Source organism: Rana temporaria, chromosome 6 (genome assembly GCF_905171775.1).
Source record: "Rana temporaria chromosome 6, aRanTem1.1, whole genome shotgun sequence".
Classification (NCBI taxonomy): Eukaryota; Metazoa; Chordata; class Amphibia; order Anura; family Ranidae; genus Rana; species Rana temporaria.
In genome coordinates, this window is record NC_053494.1 from 109,831,881 (window position 1) to 109,852,398 (window position 20,518).

The 20,518-nt window shown below is 46.7% G+C and overlaps 1 protein-coding gene and 1 long non-coding RNA gene across 2 annotated transcripts in view; both read left to right on the forward strand.

The window, feature by feature from the left end:
- Positions 1 to 1,085, forward strand: LOC120942660. The gene is made up of 3 exons (XR_005750227.1): positions 1 to 193; positions 279 to 435; positions 791 to 1,085. It is a non-coding gene; the product is annotated as an uncharacterized LOC120942660 (long non-coding RNA).
- An 18,048-nt stretch (positions 1,086 to 19,133) lies between these two features.
- COL5A2 (collagen type V alpha 2 chain) overlaps positions 19,134 to 20,518 on the forward strand; it is a 225,972-nt gene continuing 224,587 nt past the window's right edge. Inside the window, exon 1 of the mRNA XM_040357173.1 lies at positions 19,134 to 19,363. Coding sequence (XP_040213107.1) covers positions 19,273 to 19,363 — 91 coding nt within the window. The 5' untranslated portion in view covers positions 19,134 to 19,272. The remainder of the gene's footprint in view (positions 19,364 to 20,518) is intronic.

Genomic DNA, 20,518 nt, shown 5'->3' on the forward strand with positions numbered 1-20,518 from the left:
AAGCCCTCTATTTGTCTATTTCAGAGACCTGACAGGGCTTGTCTATACTTGGCCCCTTGTTACCTTTCTGGGGTGCATCCATTGTGAATATTGTGTTTAAATTCACTGTATTGCTATATGATCAGCTTACACTCCTGTGTTAATTTCAACTCACCATGGTTACAGCCTGATTAGCTCTATCTACCTTCACTGGGTAAGCCTCGTTTTGCTATTTTATTTAAATGGTTATGCATGTCATTTTAGAACTTAGCATCTTATTGCTATATATTTATCCATAGATTTTTAGCTGCAATCTGCATTGGCTATATACTACTATGGTGCAGATGGAACTTTTTCACTGGATGCCAGTACAAGTTTATTCTTTTAACCATTAACCCCTCACCAGTTCAGACTCCGGGTTACTGTTACCCCTAATCTCAACTGATGCTCCTCTAGGTAAGCCAGCTTGGTCAGTACTAGATCTATTATATTATTATCTTTACCTTTACCATACCCTGTATGACCTCTATTACCATGTTACCTTGTCCCCGCTATGTAGGATTAGGGACACTCTGCGGCTGCGGTTTGGTGTTTTCTGGGCCTGAGAGTTCATCTTTCTCCATTTTTTTTCCCCCCCTCCCCCACGGGTTTTTACCCTTGGGCTTTCCCTCCCCTGTCTTTTTTCCTGCATGCATTTAGCCTGCCTGCCAGCATCCACAGCTACTCTATTTCTATTTTTATCTCGGTTCACTATATGATATATGCATGTGAAATGTATTTATATACTCATGTTTTTTCTCCATTATTGTAGCACATTTATAACAAAAAGTCCTTTGAAGAAGCGCCATATCTCAGCGCGAAACATGTCAGGCCACAGCGATTCCTTTGTCATCGTTTAGACCTTCAGTCTATGCAGTCTTCGGTCCTTCCTCAGGAACTTTTACAATCTATAAGTGGTTGGAGGTTCTTTGTTTGTCTTTATCAACAGTATATCTCAATAACCAGTTGAAATTCTTTTTTATGTAATTATGTTTAATTACCAATTCCTGATGGTTCTCACTGAATACTGTAACGCTGTGTAATTTTGTTTTTGTGCAAATTCAATCATATGGAGATTTTCTTAAAGTGTTTAATAATACCTTGTGGAATAAATATATTTTTTTAGCAAAAATTTCCCCCTGTTTGTGGTGACTACTATCTTTACCAGTTTACAGTGCCCTCAAAGTCCATGACTTGCCCCTAGGTCATTTTTTCCATTTTGAATATATTTAGGACGCGGCACACGCACTATGATCATGCATCCACATGCTCACTACATGTGAGGATGCATCAAAATTTCTTTTCTTTCTGAAATATGGGACGTGGCCGCGGTCGCGGTGCTGCTGGTGGAGCTCCTGTTGCAGGGAGAGGACGTGGTCGATCTGTGCCAGCTACACACACAAGTGAAACACCTTTCTCAGGTACGAGTAGGCGACAGAGCCTGCAGCGGTATTTGGTCGGGCCTAATCCGGCTCTACGAGTGTTGAGGCCAGGAGCAGAACAGGCGATAGTAGATTGGGTTGCTGACAGTGCCTCCGGTTCCTTCACATTGTCTCCCAACCAGTCTTGTGCTGAAAGATCAGAGTTGGCACCTGCAGCCGATGTCCATCAGTCTTTCACCTCCCCCCTTGCAAATCAGCCAAGCAGTCTGACCCCCAAATCATGCAGCAGTCTCTTCTGCTTATTGATTACTCTGTTAGCATGATTTCCCAGGGCCATCCACCTAGCCCTGCCCCAGAAGTGGAAGAGATTGAGTGCACCGATGCCCAACCACTTATGTTTCAAGATGAGTACATGGGGGGACCATCACAGCACGTCTCGGATGATGAAGAAACACAGTTGCCAACTGCTGCTGCTTTCGAAATTGTGCAGACCGACCAGGAGGGCAGTGGTGAAGACTGGGTGGAAGATGAGGTGGAGGACGATGAGGTTCTTGACCCCACAAGGAATCACCGTCATGCAGGTGACCTGTGTAGTTCGGAGGAAGAGGCGGTGGTCGCACAGAGCCACCAGCACAGCAGAAGAGGGAACAGGGTGCAAAAGCGGAGCGTCCGTCCCATAGACAGTACGCCTGCCACTGCCCAACGCAGCAAGGGACCGAGCACACCAGAGCCAGGTCCAAGGAGTTCCCTAGCGTGGCAGTTCTTCATACAATGTGCTGATGACAAGACACGAGTGGTTTGCACGCTGTGCAATCAGAGCCTGCAGCGAGGCATAAACGTTCTCAACCAGAGCACAACATGCATGACCAGGCATCTAAGTGCAAGGCACGAGCTGCAGTGGAGTAGACACCTCAAAAACCAAGAAAGGTCTCTGGCTCCTCCTGCTTCCTCTTCTGCTTACATTTTGACCTCTTCATCCACCTCTGTAGTGACAGTGGCACCTGCCACCCCGTAATTTAGAGGATCGGCAAGCAACACTACCATCTGGGTCACCAAACATCTACACATGTCCCATGGAAGCATTCAGCTCTCTATCTCCCAAACACTGGAGCGGAAGAGGAAGTACCCCCGTACCCACCCGCGATCCCTGGCCCTGAATGCCAGCATTTCAAAATTCCTGGCCTTTGAAATGCTGTCATTCTGTCTGGTGGAGACGCAGTTTTAAAAGCCTGATGGCATTGGCTGTCCCACAGTACGTCGTGCCCAGCCGCCACTACTTTTCCAGTTGAGACATCCCTACCCTGCACAACTAAGTGGGGGACAAAATCAGGTGTGCACTGCGCAACGCCATCTGTGGAAAGGTCCACCTAACTACGGATACGTGGACCAGTAAGCATGGTCAGGGACGTTATATCTCCCTAACAGCACACTGGGTAAATGCAGTGGCGGCTGGGCCTGAGGCGGATAGCAGCTTGGCGCATGTCCTTCCACCACCGAGGATTGCAGGGCGCTTCAGTTTGCCTCCTGTTGCTAACTCCTCCTACACTGCTTCCTCATCCTCTACCGCCTCCTCATCCGGTCAGCCTAACACATTCTCCACCAACTTCAGCACAGCCTTGGGTAAACAACAGCAGGCGGTTTTAAAACGTTCCTGTTTGGGGGAAAAACCCCACACCGTGCAGGAGTTGTGGAGGGACATGGAACAACAGACCGATGAGTGGGTGGCAGCAGTGAGCCTCAAGTCGGGCCTGGTGGTGTGCGATAATGGGCGAAATCTCGTAGCAGCTCTGGGCCTAGCCGGTTTGACCCACATCCCTTGCCTGGTGCATGTGCTGAATTTGGTGGTGTAGAGGTTCATTAAAACTTACCCCGATATGCCACAGCTGCTGGAGAAAGTGCAGGCCATCTGTGCGCACTTTCGACGTTCTCACCCTGCTGCTGCTCGCCTGGCAGCGCTGCAGCGTAACTTCGGCCTTCCCGCTCACCGCCTCATATGTGACGTACCCACAAGGTGGAACTCCACCTTGCACATGCTGGCCAGACTGTGCGAGCAACAGCAGGCGATAGTGGAGTTTCAGCTGCAGCACGCACGCGTGAGTCGCGCTGCGGAACAGAACCACTTCACCACCAATAACTGGGCCTCCATGCGAGACCTGTGTGCCTTGTTGCGCTGTTTCGAGTACTCCACCAACATGGCCAATGCCGATGACGCCGTTCTCAGCGTTACTATCCCAGTTCTATGCCTCCTTGAAAAAACGCTTTCGGGCGATGATGGAAGAGGATGTGTCACAGGAGGAGGAGGAGAAGGAGGAGGAGGAGGAGGAGGATTCGGGATCATTTGCAAGGCTTTCAGGGCAGTCATTCACAAGTGGCTCCGAGGGTGGGTTCCTGCACCAACAAACGCCAGGTACACAATTGTCCAGCAAGGGCACAGTTCTGGAGGATGACGAGGTGGAGGATGAGGAGATGGAGGAGGAGGAACCATGTTCACAGCAGGGTGGCACCCAGACCAGCTCATGGCCATCACTGGTGCGTGGCTGGGGGGATACAGAGGACACAGATGATACACCTCCCACAGAGGACAGGTTTTCGTTGCCTCTGGGCAGCCTGGCACACATGAGCGATTACATGCTGCAGTGTCTCCGCAACGACCGCCGTATTTCCCACATTTTAACAGGTGCTGATTACTGGGTGGCCACGCTGCTGGATCCCCATTACAAGGACAATGTACCGTCCTTAATTCCCTCACTGGAGCGTAATCGCAAGATGCGCAAGTACTAGCGCACGCTGGTAGACGCGCTGCTGGTGGGGTTCCCACCTGACAGCGGGGTCACAGTGGAAGAACAAGGCGAAGGCAGAGGAGGAGGAAGAGGTTAGACATGTGCACAGAAAAAAAAATCGTTTTTTTTTGTTCTGTTTCGTATCGTTCCGTAGGTTCATGTGGGATTGTTCGTTATTCTGTTTAATTCATGTTCGTTACTTGTTAGACAATAATTTTCGTGAATTTTCGTCAATGATTTGCATTCTGTGTTTTGGATTCCTTTTTCTGTTCGTGTTTTCGGTCGTGTGTTCGATTGACATCTATGACAATTTGTTGTGGATGTCATGTGGGCATGTGACTGAAGATACGAACAGAAAAAGGATTTTCGTCATTTTGTACTTTCATAAATATATTGCGGGATTCGCGGCACTTTCAACACGCGGCTCATCCATATTAACGATTGTTAAGCCCCATACACTTGGTCAGACTTTTTTAACAACAAACATTCATTCTCAGAAAATGTGTTCGTCTTTAAACTCCATCAGAAAACCATTTTTGGGTTCAAAAGTCTGGCCAACTGATCTCCCTTCAGATGAAAATCCACAGAAAAGTTTATTTGGCTTTACTGTACTACTCAGCACAAAAGAGAAGCTGCTTTACTAACTACACTCACTGCCCATTCAAAAAAACGAAAATTACATCTGTGGCAAGGGATTTGCATTCTGTGTTTTGGGTCCTTTTTCTTTTGGTGTTTTCGGTCGTGTGTTCGTGTGACATCTGTGGCAAAAGATTTGCATTCTGTTGAATCCAAAATACGAACAGAAAAAAGGAATTCAAAATACAGGGTGCGGGTCTTTTGTTGTGGATGTCATATAAGCATACGACTGAGGGTGCGAACAGAAAAGGGATTCAAACAAGATACAGAGTGCAAATCTTTTGTTGTGGATGTCGTGTGAACATACGGCTGAGGATACGAGCAGAGAGGGGATTCAAACAGGATACAGCAGAATGCAAATCTTTTGTTGTGGATGTCGTGTGAGCATACGACTGGGGATGCAGACAGGGAAAGGATTCAAACAAAATGCAGAGTGTGGGTCTTTTGTTGTGGATGTCATATGAGCATACGACTGAGGGTGCGAACAGAGAAGGGATTCAAACAAGATACAGAGTGCAAATCTTTTGTTGTGGATGTCGTGTGAACATACGGCTGAGGATACGAGCAGAGAGGGGATTCAAACAGGATACAGAATGCAAATCTTTTGTTGTAGGTGTCATGTGGACATGCGGCTGAGGATACGAGCAGAGAGGGGATTTAAACAGGATACAGAATGCAAATCTTTTGTTATAGATGTAATTTTCGTTCTTTTGCCGTTTTCGTTTGGTTGTATTTTCGTCAGATCGTTCGTTCGTATTTGCGGTTGTTCGTTATGCGGCTCATTCGTAATCCCGTCGTTTTCGTATTTTGGTGCTTTAATTTTTTCGTATGTACACATTATTCTGCGGGTACGAAAATTAACATTTTCGTAAGAAAATAACATTCGTACGAACGGGAATGCACATATCCAGAAGAGTCAATAGTAAAGTGGAAAAACAGTGCGCTTATCTGATACAATTAATAAAAAGCTGCTAACTCAAGATGTTTATACAAACAAAAATGACATAGAATAAAGGTGGAGTTGCGCTAAATAAATGGTGATAAATATGTCTCAGCAGATCATAAATGGTGAACAATAAGAAAAAAGTCCAGTGGTGAAAAGAGAAATCTTTTCAAAGTGTAAATGTAAATAATGAAAAATAATATTGAATAAAGTTCAGTGAAAAAACAAAACGATAAAAAATGTCCCAAAATGTAAAGTGAAATCTGGATCTCAGCTCCCAGGTTATGAAGACCCTTACCAGATTAAGCGATCCTATTGGATCAGGACAAGCGAGTAACCATACACCTGGGCTATACAGGGGAACAAATCCTAAAACGATTCTTCCCGACAATCCACCAGCGGAGCGTCCAGAAAAAATAAAAAACACAAATAGACTACAATAGTGTGATATTGTATGGTGCACAAATATAGGACAACCCCCAGTGCCTGGTAAACGGACAGTGTGACATAGATAACCACCACCAACAGCGAACACACTGGTCCTTACCAGATCCCTGGAATTAAAAGCAAATACAACGTGGGGGGTGTATGCAGCCAATGGAAAAACTTCCTACAGAGCGGTCCTCAGACAAGCAATCGGGCAATCAAGTGAGCGTAGGGAAGGGAACTCACAATAGTGTGATAACGTTTTAAAACATTTAGTAGGTAAAAAGTATCACACTTACAGCATCAATAGTAAAAACAGCATAAAAAGGTTCCGGCCGGTATTAGAACGAATATCCTCACTAGCGGTGACGTCAGCACGCCTCCTCCCGACGCTAGTGAGGATATTCGTTCTGATACCGGCCGGAACCTTTTTATGCTGTTTTTACTATTGATGCTGTAAGTGTGATACTTTTTACCTATTAAATGTTTTAAAACGTTATCACACTATTGTGAGTTCTCTTCCCTACGCTCACTTGATTGCCCGATTGCTTGTCTGAGGACCGCTCTGTAGGAAGTTTCTCCATTGGCTGCATACACCCCCCACGTTGTATTTGCTTTTAATTCCAGGGATCTGGTAAGGACCAGTGTGTTCGCTGTTGGTGGTGGTTATCTATGTCACACTGTCCGTTTACCAGGCACTGGGGGTTGTCCTATATTTGTGCACCATACAATATCACACTATTGTAGTCTATTTGTGTTTTTTATTTTTTCTGGACGCTCCGCTGGTGGATTGTCGGGGAGAATCGTTTTAGGATTTGATCCCCTGTATAGCCAAGGTGTATGGCTACTCGCTTGTCCTGATCCAATAGGATCGCTTAATCTGGTAAGGGTCTTCATAACCTGGGAGCTGAGATCCAGATTTCACTTTACATTTTGGGACATTTTTTATCGTTTTGGTTTTTCACTGAACTTTATTCAATATTATTTTTCATTATTTACATTTACACTTTGAAAAGATTTCTCTTTTCACCACTGGACTTTTTTCTTATTGTTCACCATTTATGATCTGCTAAGACATATTTATCACCATTTATTTAGCACAACTCCACCTTTATTCTATATCTAGAAGAGGTCGCCAACGCAGCCGGGGCACCGCCAGCACCTCAGAAGGCAGGGTTAGCATGGACGAAATGTGGAAAAGCTTTGTCAGCACGCCACAACAACCAGCACCACCAGGTGATATGGAACGTTTTAGCAGGAGGCAGCATTTCACCAACATGGTGGAGCAGTATGTGTGCACACGCCTACACGTACTGAATGACAGGTCTGCCCCCTTAAACTTCTGGGTCTCCAAATTGGGCGCATGGCCTGAGCTTGCCCATTACGCCTTGGAGGTGCTGGCCTGCCCTGCAGCCAGTGTATTATCTGAACGTGTATTTAGCACGGCAGGGGGCGTTATCACAGACAAGCGCAGCCGCCTGTCCAGAGCCAATGTGGACAAGCTCACGTTCATTAAAATGAACCAGGCATGGATCCCACAGGACTTGTCCATACCTTGTGCAGAATAGACACGTATACCGGCCTTACCCAGCCATTATTGTATTTCTGATCTTTCTCACTCTTTTGGGGTGTACCCTAATTTAAAAAATTAAAAACAAAAACCTGTGTTGGCTACCTTGTCCTCCTCCACCGCCGCTTCCACCTACACCGCCACATCCACCGCCACCTCAACCTCCTACTCCATATGGACCTTGTCCTCCTAGGTCAAGATTTTTTTTTTTTTTAATGTATTTTATGTTATTTTAAGTTATTTCCCTATCCACATTTGTTTGCAGAGTATTTGCCATGCTCTTACCAACATTTTGCTGCCATTTGCAGCCCTCTAGCCCTTTCCATGACATTTTAGTACTCAAAAGTTCGGGTCCCCATTGACTTCAATGGGGTTCGGGGTCAAGTTCGGGTCAAGTTCGGGTCCCGAACCCGGACTTTTTTTCGAAGTTCGGCCGAACCCGTCGAACCCGAACATCCAGGTGTCCACTCAACTCTGTAACAGTGCTAGACCATTCACCAAACACCATCATTACCACATTAAAGAAAGGGAAATTAGTGAAATGTTCTTTCAGAAACTCTGGGTATTTCTATGCTCCTTGCAGATTATTGTGAAATTTAAACTTACAGTTTCAGTGCCATTACTGGTGCTCCCAAGTTTCCTGTTTCAGGGTGGCTCCTCCCACCCAGCCACACTTATATGCAGGGACTAGATGTATGTCTCCCTACACTGTTTGTATCAACAGAAACACACAACCTAGCCTTGGATGGCAAGGCACTCCCCATCCCCATCCCCTCCCTTCTCCTCCCCTTCCCTTCTACAAGCTAACAGACTGGCTGGAGACTGCACAAGTCCAGTTGCTTTTTATAACATGTCACAGATTAGGCACTGATGATGTAGCCCCAGCTGAACAAATGTCTCCTGGGAAGGCCACCTCATCAATCCATTCCCAGGCAATCTCCTCTCAAAGCTGCATAGCTCCCAACTGTTCCTGATTTCGAGGGACTGTCCTTAATTTGGAGCAATGTCCCTCTGTCCTTCATTCCTCTGCTTTGTTCCTCATTTTGGCCTGATTCCTATAGTTGTGTATAAAATGCACTTTTTATCTTTCAAAAAGTATTTCCCAGTGCTAAATCTTTCATCCAAATTCTAAATAGCTGCGTTTGTAAATTTTAAAAGTCAATATAAAGGAATAGTAGTGGTAAAAAAAAGCCCTTGTGAATTTAATTAACTTTTTTGGGCTAATACTCCTTTAGGGCGGTGTGGCATGGGGCGTGTCTTATGCCTACATACATTTGCTAGTAGGTGTCCCTCATTCCCATCTCAAAATGTTGGGAGGTGTGAAGCTGTGTAGCGCACCACTTAGAGAGCTGCTGGTAGTTTGGCCCTATTTCCTCCCCTTAGAGCACACACAGCCAGGCACACAGCATTTTTGTCAGAGTCTCTCCCAGGTTGAAGAAGCAGTCTGTTTGTTTTTGTGTTTTTTTATTAGGAGACCTATTAACTTGGTTTGGGGTTGGGAGAATAGGATACCCCAGAACTGTAGAACTTGAATTTGAACAAGTTGAGGACTACTAAATGCTTGGACTCTTGGAAAGCCTTCTACTAGCTCCTTCCCTGGCTTCCTTCCCTCATTAGGGGGCCCCTCCTGGCTGGACCCTGTAATGCTGCCTGACTCCAGCATACTGCAATCTCCCATTGCTGCTCAGGCTCAAACTATTCATGGCCTCTTCCCCCACCTTCTGGGTGCACCCAGGGACTGGTGGAAGTCGCATAAATATTCAGACTGCAGCCTCTGTCCTCCCACCCACTATGTTCCCTAACCAATCAACACCTGCTCCACTGATTACAGTGGAACCAAACTAAATTTACCTAACAACCTTACCTAAATCCAGGAGGGTGCTACATCTGCATGAGTTCACAGGTAAATATGATAAAGTGTACACAAAAAAAAATTCCCCGTTACTGCACTTACGCAAGATTTTGTGTCATTGTTGGCATGCTGATGGCTATGTCCATGCACAGCAATATATGTTTTATGTATATACAGTATGGCCCGGATTCACAGACAGCGGCGCACATTTATGCCGCCGTAGCGCATCTCCTGTACGCTACGCCGACGCAGCGCAGAGAGGCACGCACTGAATTCACAAAGCCAGTGCTCCCAAAACTGCGCTGGGTTTCCTAGGCGCAAGCCGTTGTAGGTGGAAGAGGGCGTAAGCCATGCAAATGAGGCGTGACCCCATGCAAATGATGGGCAGAGTGCCAGACAGATTTCAAATCTGAATTCACAGAGTTATTGCCCGTGTGCGCACAAGTGCGCGTACCTGCGCTTGTATGCACGTGCTTGCGCGTGCATGCGCACTGTGCTCGTTGGTCCGTGCAGGACAGGTCTGCCAGTTCTTCCACGGTTGGTTCTCTGACAACTGTATAGCAGCGGCAGGGTCCATTCTGGCTCTTGTAGGTGAGTTGATTGCAGAGCAACAGAAATCCCGGATGACAAGCCCCTATGTGTAGCAAATCCTCGAGGGATCTGCTTTTGTTTGTTCAGTCAGTTACTCTGCCTTTCAACCCCAATGAACTGTCCCAGCCCCTCTGGCACACCTAGCAATGTTATTAATGGAATAACTCAACAGGAATACACAACACAGTTCTGTTTGTAGTTTACTTGAAGAAAAGTAAAGTTCAGGTTAACATTAGTCAGCCAGGACCTGTGTAAGTACCCAGGACTTGGTTGAAACAGTTTAAAGAAAACAGTCAGTAACACTATGCAAACAACGAAAGCAATAAGTAGCAATATGTACAGATTAAATAGACTCCCCAATAACTTATGGTGTGTGTGGGATGCTGTGGCTAAAGAGGGACCCCAGGCCGGCCTACGATACCTCTAGTACACACCCAGTAAATGAATCTCAATACCCATGGTGTGTCACCTTTAAGAGCAACCGCGGTAATGTCCTGGAGGCAAAGCTTTGAGTTTTATTATTTTCACTAGCAATGTAGGAGCTGTAGGAGCTCTGTGGACAATATTTGGATGTGGTATTCTATGAAAGGCAATAAAGGTTCCTGGACAAAGCCCCCTCACCAAATCCTGTATAGATTCAGCGGTCCTCCCCTGAGCGATCGATCGATCTTAGATGCAGGTGTGTCACAGTGGCATTCTGTCCTTGAGCTGTTGCAGGGTGTCCTTCTTTAGCATGGACAGTCTGTTCCTCTGGGCTGGAGCTGCATGAACAATCTGTTCCTCTGGGCTGGAGCTGCATGAACAATCTGTTCCTCTGGGCTGGAGTTGCAGGCTGTGTGCCCCTTGGTAGGCTGCAATTCCACACACACATAGAGTGTAGGAGATCCTCTCCTGATGGGGTGCAGGCACAAAGAGGCTCTGGCCTAGTTTGTCTGTCCTTTTATCTCCTCCCTCGCAGTCCTTTGCTTCTGCCTGATGATTGACTCAGGCTCTTCCAATAGGGAGTTTACAGACAACTTTCAATATGGAATTTCCAGACAAGCAGTTCTGAGTGTCTGGAGAAGTACCTGCTACATAGGCACTGGTGCTGGTGCCACAACACTGCAACACCTCACAGATACTCTATTTGAGCACAGGAATGTTAGACAGGGGCAGAACATTTTGAATTTAGGCAATGTCCTGGTGCCCAGAACCAATAATATCAACATGAACATTGAGGAGTAATAGAATACTCACTCAGCATAACAGCATAGTCACTCCAAGGATCAAGTCCTGCAGGAACGCATGGGAACGGAGTTCCTGCACTTTTTTCACAGCAGGAACTTCGTTCCCATTGCAGGACTAGAGCAGCCGAGCCGCCCGAGCCAATCCTTCACTAAGCGGCAATGCCCAGCTTGAGTCACTCTCAGGGGCGGGCAAACCTTAGTAATCCTTTATTTTACATGGCCGCTGCCTGTATATGGATTCATCAGGTAGTGTGCGGGTATTCTGTCACTTCCTCGATGCCGCAATGTCTCCTGGGAGCTTTTGTCATTGTTCCCAGGAGACATTGCGGAGGCCTGCTGCGAGTTATCGCGGGATTTAGAAAAAACATGCGGTTTAGAAAAAACATGCGGTTCACTAGCAATGTAGGAGCTGTAGGAGCTCTGTGGACAATATTTGGATGTGGTATTCTATGAAAGGCAATAAAGGTTCCTGGACAAAGCCCCCTCACCAAATCCTGTATAGATTCAGCGGTCCTCCCCTGAGCGATCAATCGATCTTAGATGCAGGTGTGTCGCAGTGGCATTCTGTCCTTGAGCTGTTGCAGGGTGTCCTTCTTTAGCATGGACAGTCTGTTCCTCTGGGCTGAAGCTGCATGAACGATCTGTTCCTCTGGGCTGGAGCTGCATGAACAATCTGTTCTTCTGGGCTGGAGTTACAGGCTGTGTGCCCCTTGCTAGGCTGCAATTCCACACACACATAGAGTGTAGGAGATCCTCTCCTGATGGGGTGCAGGCACAAAGAGGCTCTGGCCTAGTTTGTCTGTCCTTTTATCTCCTCCCTCGCAGTCCTTTGCTTCTGCCTGATGATTGACTCAGGCTCTTCCAATAGGGAGTTTACAGACAACTTTCAATATGGAATTTCCAGACAAGCAGTTCTGAGTGTCTGGAGAAGTACCTGCTACATAGGCACTGGTGCTGGTGCCACAACACTGCAACACCTCACAGATACTCTATTTGAGCACAGGAATGTTAGACAGGGGCAGAACATTTTGAATTTAGGCAATGTCCTGGTGCCCAGAACCAATAATATCAACATGAACATTGAGGAGTAATAGAATACTCACTCAGCATAACAGCATAGTCACTCCAAGGATCAAGTCCTGCAGGAACGCATGGGAACGGAGTTCCTGCACTTTTTTCACAGCAGGAACTTCGTTCCCATTGCAGGACTAGAGCAGCCGAGCCGCCCGAGCCAATCCTTCACTAAGCGGCAATGCCCAGCTTGAGTCACTCTCAGGGGCGGGCAAACCTTAGTAATCCTTTATTTTACATGGCCGCTGCCTGTATATGGATTCATCAGGTAGTGTGCGGGTATTCTGTCACTTCCTCGATGCCGCAATGTCTCCTGGGAGCTTTTGTCATTGTTCCCAGGAGACATTGCGGAGGCCTGCCGCGAGTTATCGCGGGATTTAGAAAAAACATGCGGTTTAGAAAAAACATGCGGTTCACTAGCAATGTAGGAGCTGTAGGAGCTCTGTGGACAATATTTGGATGTGGTATTCTATGAAAGGCAATAAAGGTTCCTGGACAAAGCCCCCTCACCAAATCCTGTATAGATTCAGCGGTCCTCCCCTGAGCGATCAATCGATCTTAGATGCAGGTGTGTCGCAGTGGCATTCTGTCCTTGAGCTGTTGCAGGGTGTCCTTCTTTAGCATGGACAGTCTGTTCCTCTGGGCTGGAGCTGCATGAACGATCTGTTCCTCTGGGCTGGAGCTGCATGAACAATCTGTTCCTCTGGGCTGGAGTTACAGGCTGTGTGCCCCTTGCTAGGCTGCAATTCCACACACACATAGAGTGTAGGAGATCCTCTCCTGATGGGGTGCAGGCACAAAGAGGCTCTGGCCTAGTTTGTCTGTCCTTTTATCTCCTCCCTCGCAGTCCTTTGCTTCTGCCTGATAATTGACTCAGGCTCTTCCAATAGGCAGTTTACAGACAACTTTCAATATGGAATTTCCAGACAAGCAGTTCTGAGTGTCTGGAGAAGTACCTGCTACATAGGCACTGGTGCTGGTGCCACAACACTGCAACACCTCACAGATACTCTATTTGAGCGCAGGAATGTTAGACAGGGGCAGAAAATTTTGAATTTAGGCAATGTCCTGGTGCCCAGAACCAAAAATATCAACATGAACATTGAGGAGTAATAGAATACTCACTCAGCATAACAGCATAGTCACTCCAAGGATCAAGTCCTGCAGGAACGCATGGGAACGGAGTTCCTGCACTTTTTTCACAGCAGGAACTTCGTTCCCATTGCAGGACTAGAGCAGCCGAGCCGCCCGAGCCAATCCTTCACTAAGCGGCAATGCCCAGCTTGAGTCACTCTCAGGGGCAGGCAAACCTTAGTAATCCTTTATGTTACTGGCCGCTTCCTGTATATGGATTCATCAGGTAGTGTGCGGGTATTCTGTCACTTCCTCGATGCCGCAATGTCTCCTGGGAGCTTTTGTCATTGTTCCCAGGAGACATTGCGGAGGCCTGCCGCGAGTTATCGCGGGATTTAGAAAAAACATGCGGTTTAGTAATTATGCATATGAGCGTATCATTTTTTTTTTTGGTGGGGGAGTGGATCTTGGGTGGGAGTTCCCACACTTTTTTCCCCAGGACTTGACCCCTGAGTCACTCAGCAATCAGCATAGGCAGTCTTGAAGGGATCTCATTCATAAAAAAAATTATCGGTTACATCAGCATCATGTGCTTGGTAGCTGGTGATCCAAGGCTGATTCATTTTTATGAAGGTGAGACAATCAACCGAGTCGGTGGACAGGCGCACTCTATGATCCGTTACAAAGCCACCAGCAGCACTAAATGTGCGTTCCAAAAGAACGCTGGATGCAGCACAGGCCAGTAGTTCAGTTGCATACTGTGAAAGTTCTGGCCAGTGATCCATCCTCAAGACCCAGTAACCCAGTGGATTTTCGATCGGAAACATGTCCAAGTCTGATCTTGCCCCTAGGTATTCCTGCACCATGTAAATCAGACGCTGGCGATGGTTTCTGGAACCGATCATACCTTGGGGCTGCAGACTAAAAAATTGTCTGAACGCATCGGTCAGACGGCCACCTTCTCCACCGCTCCTTCTGTGACTGACCGAAGCCTCAGCAACACGTTGTCCAGGACCAGGAATTTGTAACCTCCCAGTCTCTGGAAACGCATTGTATAAACCTTTCTGCAAGGCCTCCCAAAGATGTTTCATCCTCTGCTCCCTCTGCAACAGCTGGATAAGTTCTGCATCCTTACCCTTGTAACATGGATCAAGGAGGGTTGCCAGCCAGTAATGATCCCTCTCCTTGATACCACGAATCCGAGGGTCCTTTCGCAGGCTTTGCAGGATCAGGGAGACCATGCAGCGTATGTTTGCTAAGGCATTCAGTCCGGAGTCCTCTGGGTCACTAAGGACCACATGATCTGCAGCCACCTCCCCCCAGCTATGTACAAGTCCATGGGTTTCTGGGGACTGTAAACGATCCCTTGAAGACTACTGCTGATGCTAAGTGCTAGGCTCCACCTCCATGCTGACACAATCCTCCTCCTTCTCCTCCTCTTTCTGTGTGATCGTGGGGCCCGCAGGAACACTGTATGGATAAAGGGGGCCTTGAGAGTTGAGGAAGTCCTCCTCTTCCTCCCTCTGTTCTGCCTCAAGTGCTCTGTCCATTATTCCACACAGCGTGTGCTCCAAAAGGTAGACAAGAGGGACAGTATCACTGATGCATGCACTGTCACTGCTCACCATCCTCGTGGCCTCCTCAAATGGTGACAGGACAGTGCATGCATCCCTGATCATGAACTACTGGCGTGGCAAAAAAAAAACAAGCTCCCCTGACCCTGTCCTGGTGCCATAGTCGCACAGGTACTCATTGATGGCCCTCTTGCGCGTGCAGCCGCTGCAGCATGGCCAACGTTGAGTTCCATCTGGTGGGCATGTCACAGATTAGGCGGTTCTTGGGCAGGTTGTATTCCTTTTGGAGGTCAGCCAGCCAAGCACTGGCATTATATGACTGGCGAAAAAGCACACAGACTTTCCTGGCTAGCCTCAGGAGATCCTGTAAGCCCGGGTACCTGCACAAGAACCGCTGCACCACCAAATTAAGTATGTGAGCCAAACAGGGCACATGGGTCAGGCGTCCCTGTCGGAGGGGGGAGAGGAGGTTGGTGCCATTGTCGCAAACCACCATTCCTGGCTGAAGCTGGCATGGCGTCAACCACCTCTGAGCCTGCCCCTGCAGAGCTGACAGAATGTCTGCCCCAGTGTGGCTCCTGTCCCCCAAGCACACCAGCTCAAGCACCACATGGCATCTTTTTGCCTGAGTGCTTGCGTAACCCCTTGAACGCCTATGGAGCACCGCTGGTTTCCGAGGACAAATCAGCAGAGGAAGAGGCCATGGAGGAAGAAGAAGAGGAGGGGTGGAGAGGTGTGTCAGAATCACTTCTAGTTGCATTTTAAAGGCATGGTGGTGGAACAAGCTCCAACAATACTGCACCCTGTCGTGCATCCTTCCCAGCTGCCAGCAGAGTCACCCAGTGCGCCGTGAAAGATAGGTAACATCCTTGTCCATGCCTGCAGGACCGTGAGTCAGCGGTAATATGCAACTTACCACTGACCACCCTATCCAGCGAGGCCAAGACACTGCCTTTCACATGCCTGTAGAGAGCCGGAATCCCCTTCCGTGAAACAAAAGTGGTGTTTGGGAACCTGCCACTGAGGTACTGCACATTCCACAAATTCACGAAAGGGGGCAGAGTTTACCACCCGAAAAGGCAGCAGTTGGAGTGCTAGAAATTTAGCCAAGCTAGCATTCAACCGCTGGGCATGTGGATGGCTGGGAGCGAATTTCTTTTGCCGGTTTAGCTTATGGGGTAGGGAAATTTGCCTGCTGCAATTGGATGTTGGTGTAGCGATAGCAGATTGCCCGCAAGTACTTGGCAGTGACATACCTATTTCTACACCTTCATTCCTCTCAGTGCATGTTTCTGAGAGGACTGAAGGTATAGTGGGGTTGGAGATCCCAGCTGATGAGGAGCAAGGAGAGGTCCACTTTGTTCTTTGGTGTGGGTCTTTTAAGTACGCTTGCCAATGGACTGCATGGCAGGTCGACATACTGTATGTCTGGTCAAGCATGTGGTGCCCAAGCAGCTTCTGTTTTGGCCACGCTTGATACGCTTCAGACATATGTTGCAAATAGCAACTGTGCGATCTTCTGTACACGTGTCAAAAAAGGCCCACACCAAAGAACTTTTGGAAAAACGCCAGCAGCACCCTGCACATGTGGAGCTCTGCAGTGTGATGCAGTCAGTTGGCTGCCCTTAAGCTAGCCCCTGGAGGGCATCCTACCTCATAGGAGATATGCCTCCTCCTCCTCCTCTCTCCTTTCAGGCACCCACGTAGAGTCAGTGACATCATCATCCCCTCCCTTCTCGTCACTGGAGCAAACCTTGCAGTATTCTGCAGCTGGATAAACATGACTGCCAGTTTGTCATCCTTCTTGGGCACCCCCTCTCTCTGGGCTCACGTTACTGCCTTCCTCAAGCTGGGTACCATCATCGGAGCCTTCAAAACTATGCGCATCCTCCTGCAGCATGTACCCGACACTGTGGTTGAACAGTTCAGGAGACTCCTCCGTGCATGATGGTGGGGCTAGGGAAGGAGTAACTGATGATGACCTCGAGCCGATGGAATAGGCTGCTTTGGCACCTGCATTGACAGCCAAGGTACTCTGAGCCTGCGTGACAGAAGATGAGGAGGATGAGGACGGCTTGGTCATCCACTTTACCAACTCTTCTGCATGTTGTGGCTCAACACGGCCAGCTGCCAGGAAAAAAGGACAAGCGTGCCCCACGGCCACGTGCTGAGGATGCACCGTGTCCATGACCAGCACTGTTGGCTCTAGACACAGAGCCTGCTTGCTGTCTTTTAGTGGCCTGTGAGCGTCTGCCTGTCCTTGTTGCCCTTCCAGACATTCTGTATTTGATGTATTTGTAATGTACTTGAATAGGTACACCACGAATGGCCTGCAATGAGATGTAGCTGCACAAAGCTGGGATGTATATATATACTGAATATACTGCAGCTAACTGAATGAACTGCCTGCTTGTAGTATATTAGGAAGAGAACAGGAACGGACTGCAGTGAGATCTAGCTGCACACTGTGCACAGGATACAATACTGAATATACTGCAGCTAACTGAATCAACTGCCTGCCTGTAGTATATTAGGAAGAGAACAACAGGAACGCACTCCAGTGAGCTCTAGCTGCACACTGTGCATAGGATACAGTACTGAATATACTGCTGCTAACTGAATCAACTGCTTGAGATTCTCTCTGTGACTCTCTCTCTCCGCCGGAACACACTACAGAAGGCTGAGGTGCAAACGGCATTATATAGTGTGGGGCAGGTACTTAATCCCCTGAGCCATGATTGGCCAAAGGCACCCTGCCTTTCACCAATTATGGCTCTCTGTGCTGACTGCGCTTCCCGCCCCTCCACAGCTCAGCGATTCAGTGAGCATGAGGTGCAGAGCAGGAGAGCTGCTGATTGACAGTCTACAGCTCTCTGCTTGGGGATCTGTGAGAACGGAGTGACCGGCGGTGTTCGATGGCTCGGTTCTCAGTGTAGAGGTGCCAGGGGGACAGATGCAGCATTGGACCGATGCTGTATCCACCTACATTTTTTTTATTTATTTTTTTAAACCAGAGTTTAGTGTCACTTTAAATCATACTATGCTGCAGGGTCCTACCTGGCCAAAGCATGGCGTTGCTCTAAAATGGAGCCAAATATTAAATCCTATGTTTTAACACCTAATAATTATTTAAAGCTGAACTGGGATAAGCAAATATTGTCTACATACAAGGGTCATGTGTATTCTTCTTTGAATCTTGGTATGCGTTGTGTTTTTCTTCCAGATCTGTGCAGTAATCCAGTGTGAAACTTTGCCTCTGTACAGGAGCTTCCTGCACTAAAGACCGGTCAGTGCTGCTCTCTCTCCATGTGCAGGTTGACTGGACTTGTATCCACCCCCTCCTGCAGTTTTCTGCAGGCAGTCCTTAGTGGGTGGAGTCTGGTTTTCCCTTCCCACAGCTCTATGCTCTTCATAGGCTGTTTACAACACAGTGATAATGTCACTGCTACTTTTACAAGGCAATATCTGTGTTTGCTAAGGCGTTTGGTGCACACAAAGTGATTTTAAATCATATATTTTATTAACATTTTTTTTGTATGTGGATTGCAGCTTTAATAATCGACATCCGTCCTTAGCATACAATTTTTTTTTAACCCCCTTTAAATGAAAATATATAATTATTATTTTCTTATAATAAAGAGAAAAATAAATGTTACTATTACTGATCATACTACACTTGTAAAGTAAAACACGACTTAGAACTTAGCACAGGAAATCAGAGCTAACACAATGAAATAGAAGAATTCAGGAGGTTTTAGTCTATTAAACATAACCTGGTAATTAATTAACCCTTGCAGTGGTAGCCACTTTGCTGTCCCAAGAAGCCTTTTCCTTCAGCAGGGAAGTTAAAGGAAGAGAGTAGTTTTGATTCGGTTGTTTACCATCAATCAGACTGAGCTTGGCAGGGAATGGATGACTATAAGCCTGCACAAGCTAAAAGGGGCAGGAAAACTAGCGAAGGCTGCATTCTTCCTATTTAAAGCTGCAACACTTCAAAAAAGGTCTTGTTTGCAGACTTTGTCTTGGAGCTCAGAGGAAACATACTGGTGGCTTAATGGTGCTCAGAAGACCTTAACTTTTTTTTTATTTCACCCCCAAATAAGAAGAATCACATGTCTAGAAGTTAGGCATGATGATTTTAATACAGAGAAGGAATTTTTTTATTTTTTCACTTTTCATAGGGCAGTTTCTAGCTGTACAAGCTCAAGATGAAGAAAGTGGTAAGTGAAGCAGCTCTGCTTTTTAGCCTTTTGTGTAATGCCAGTTTAGAAGACACATGGATAAAGCATTTGAAGTTTGTTTTAACTTTTTTGCAACAATAGATCCCTGCTTGATTTGAGCTGATCACTTGGGAGTTTGTTGCTTCATTTGTGCACATGTGAGGTGTAAAAGAACACCCATGTGACCTAAAGGTACTTGTCACAGTAAAGGTCTTGACAAGGGCATGCCGGTTGTTACCTGGCAGGAGGAAGAAGAAACTGATGGATAGAGATGTGTGGGGCACCGAGTTACTTGCTGCAGACTTCTGACTTCTACATCCAGCAAGGGTGGAGTCCTTTCTATGTCTTCAGGCTTTTCTTTGTTGAGCAAGAATTCCCTTGTCTCCTTCTAAACTATCCTTGCTTTTACACTTAGCCTGTACTTTTCTGTGCTGTAATTAAGCAAAAGCCATTTTCAACCTTTTCTCTTTTTTATTTTGATGCTTTGATTTATTTAGTTTTTTTTTGTAATGTTTCTCATCTCCACTTTCCTGGCAGGATTTTTCGTGGATATTCGTTTGATGCTTTAGTTTTTATTCTTAAACTGTTGGATAGATTTTTGCCAATCGTCCTTTTTTTTTAAGGCAGACATAAAGCAAAGTTTGACTGTTCCCATAAGCTCTGTTCTCCCTTAGAGATTTTCTTGTATTGCCTCCCCTTGGGATCTGCTTAGAGTGACAAAGACATAGGGGCTTATTTACTAAAACTTCATGGTGCAAAATCTGGTGCAGCTCTGCATAGAAACCAATCAGCTTCCAGGTTTTATTGACAAAGTTTAATGAAACAAGCTTAAGTTAGAAGCTGATTGGCTACCATGCACAGCTGCATCGGATTCTGAGTGCACCAGTTTTAGTAAATCTCCCACAAAGGGAGTTATTTACTAAAACTTCATGGTGAAAAATATGGTGCAGCTCTGCATAGAAACCAATCAGCTTCCAGGTTTTATTGACAAAGTTTTATGAAACAAGCTTAAGTTAGAAGCTGATTGGCTACCATGCACAGCTGCATCGGATTCTGAGTGCACCAGTTTTAGTAAATCTCCCAACATAGTAGTGAACCTTTTACCAAGTCATGTATTCTCTTTATTTTGCACATTCTGAGTTGCTTATTGTCATA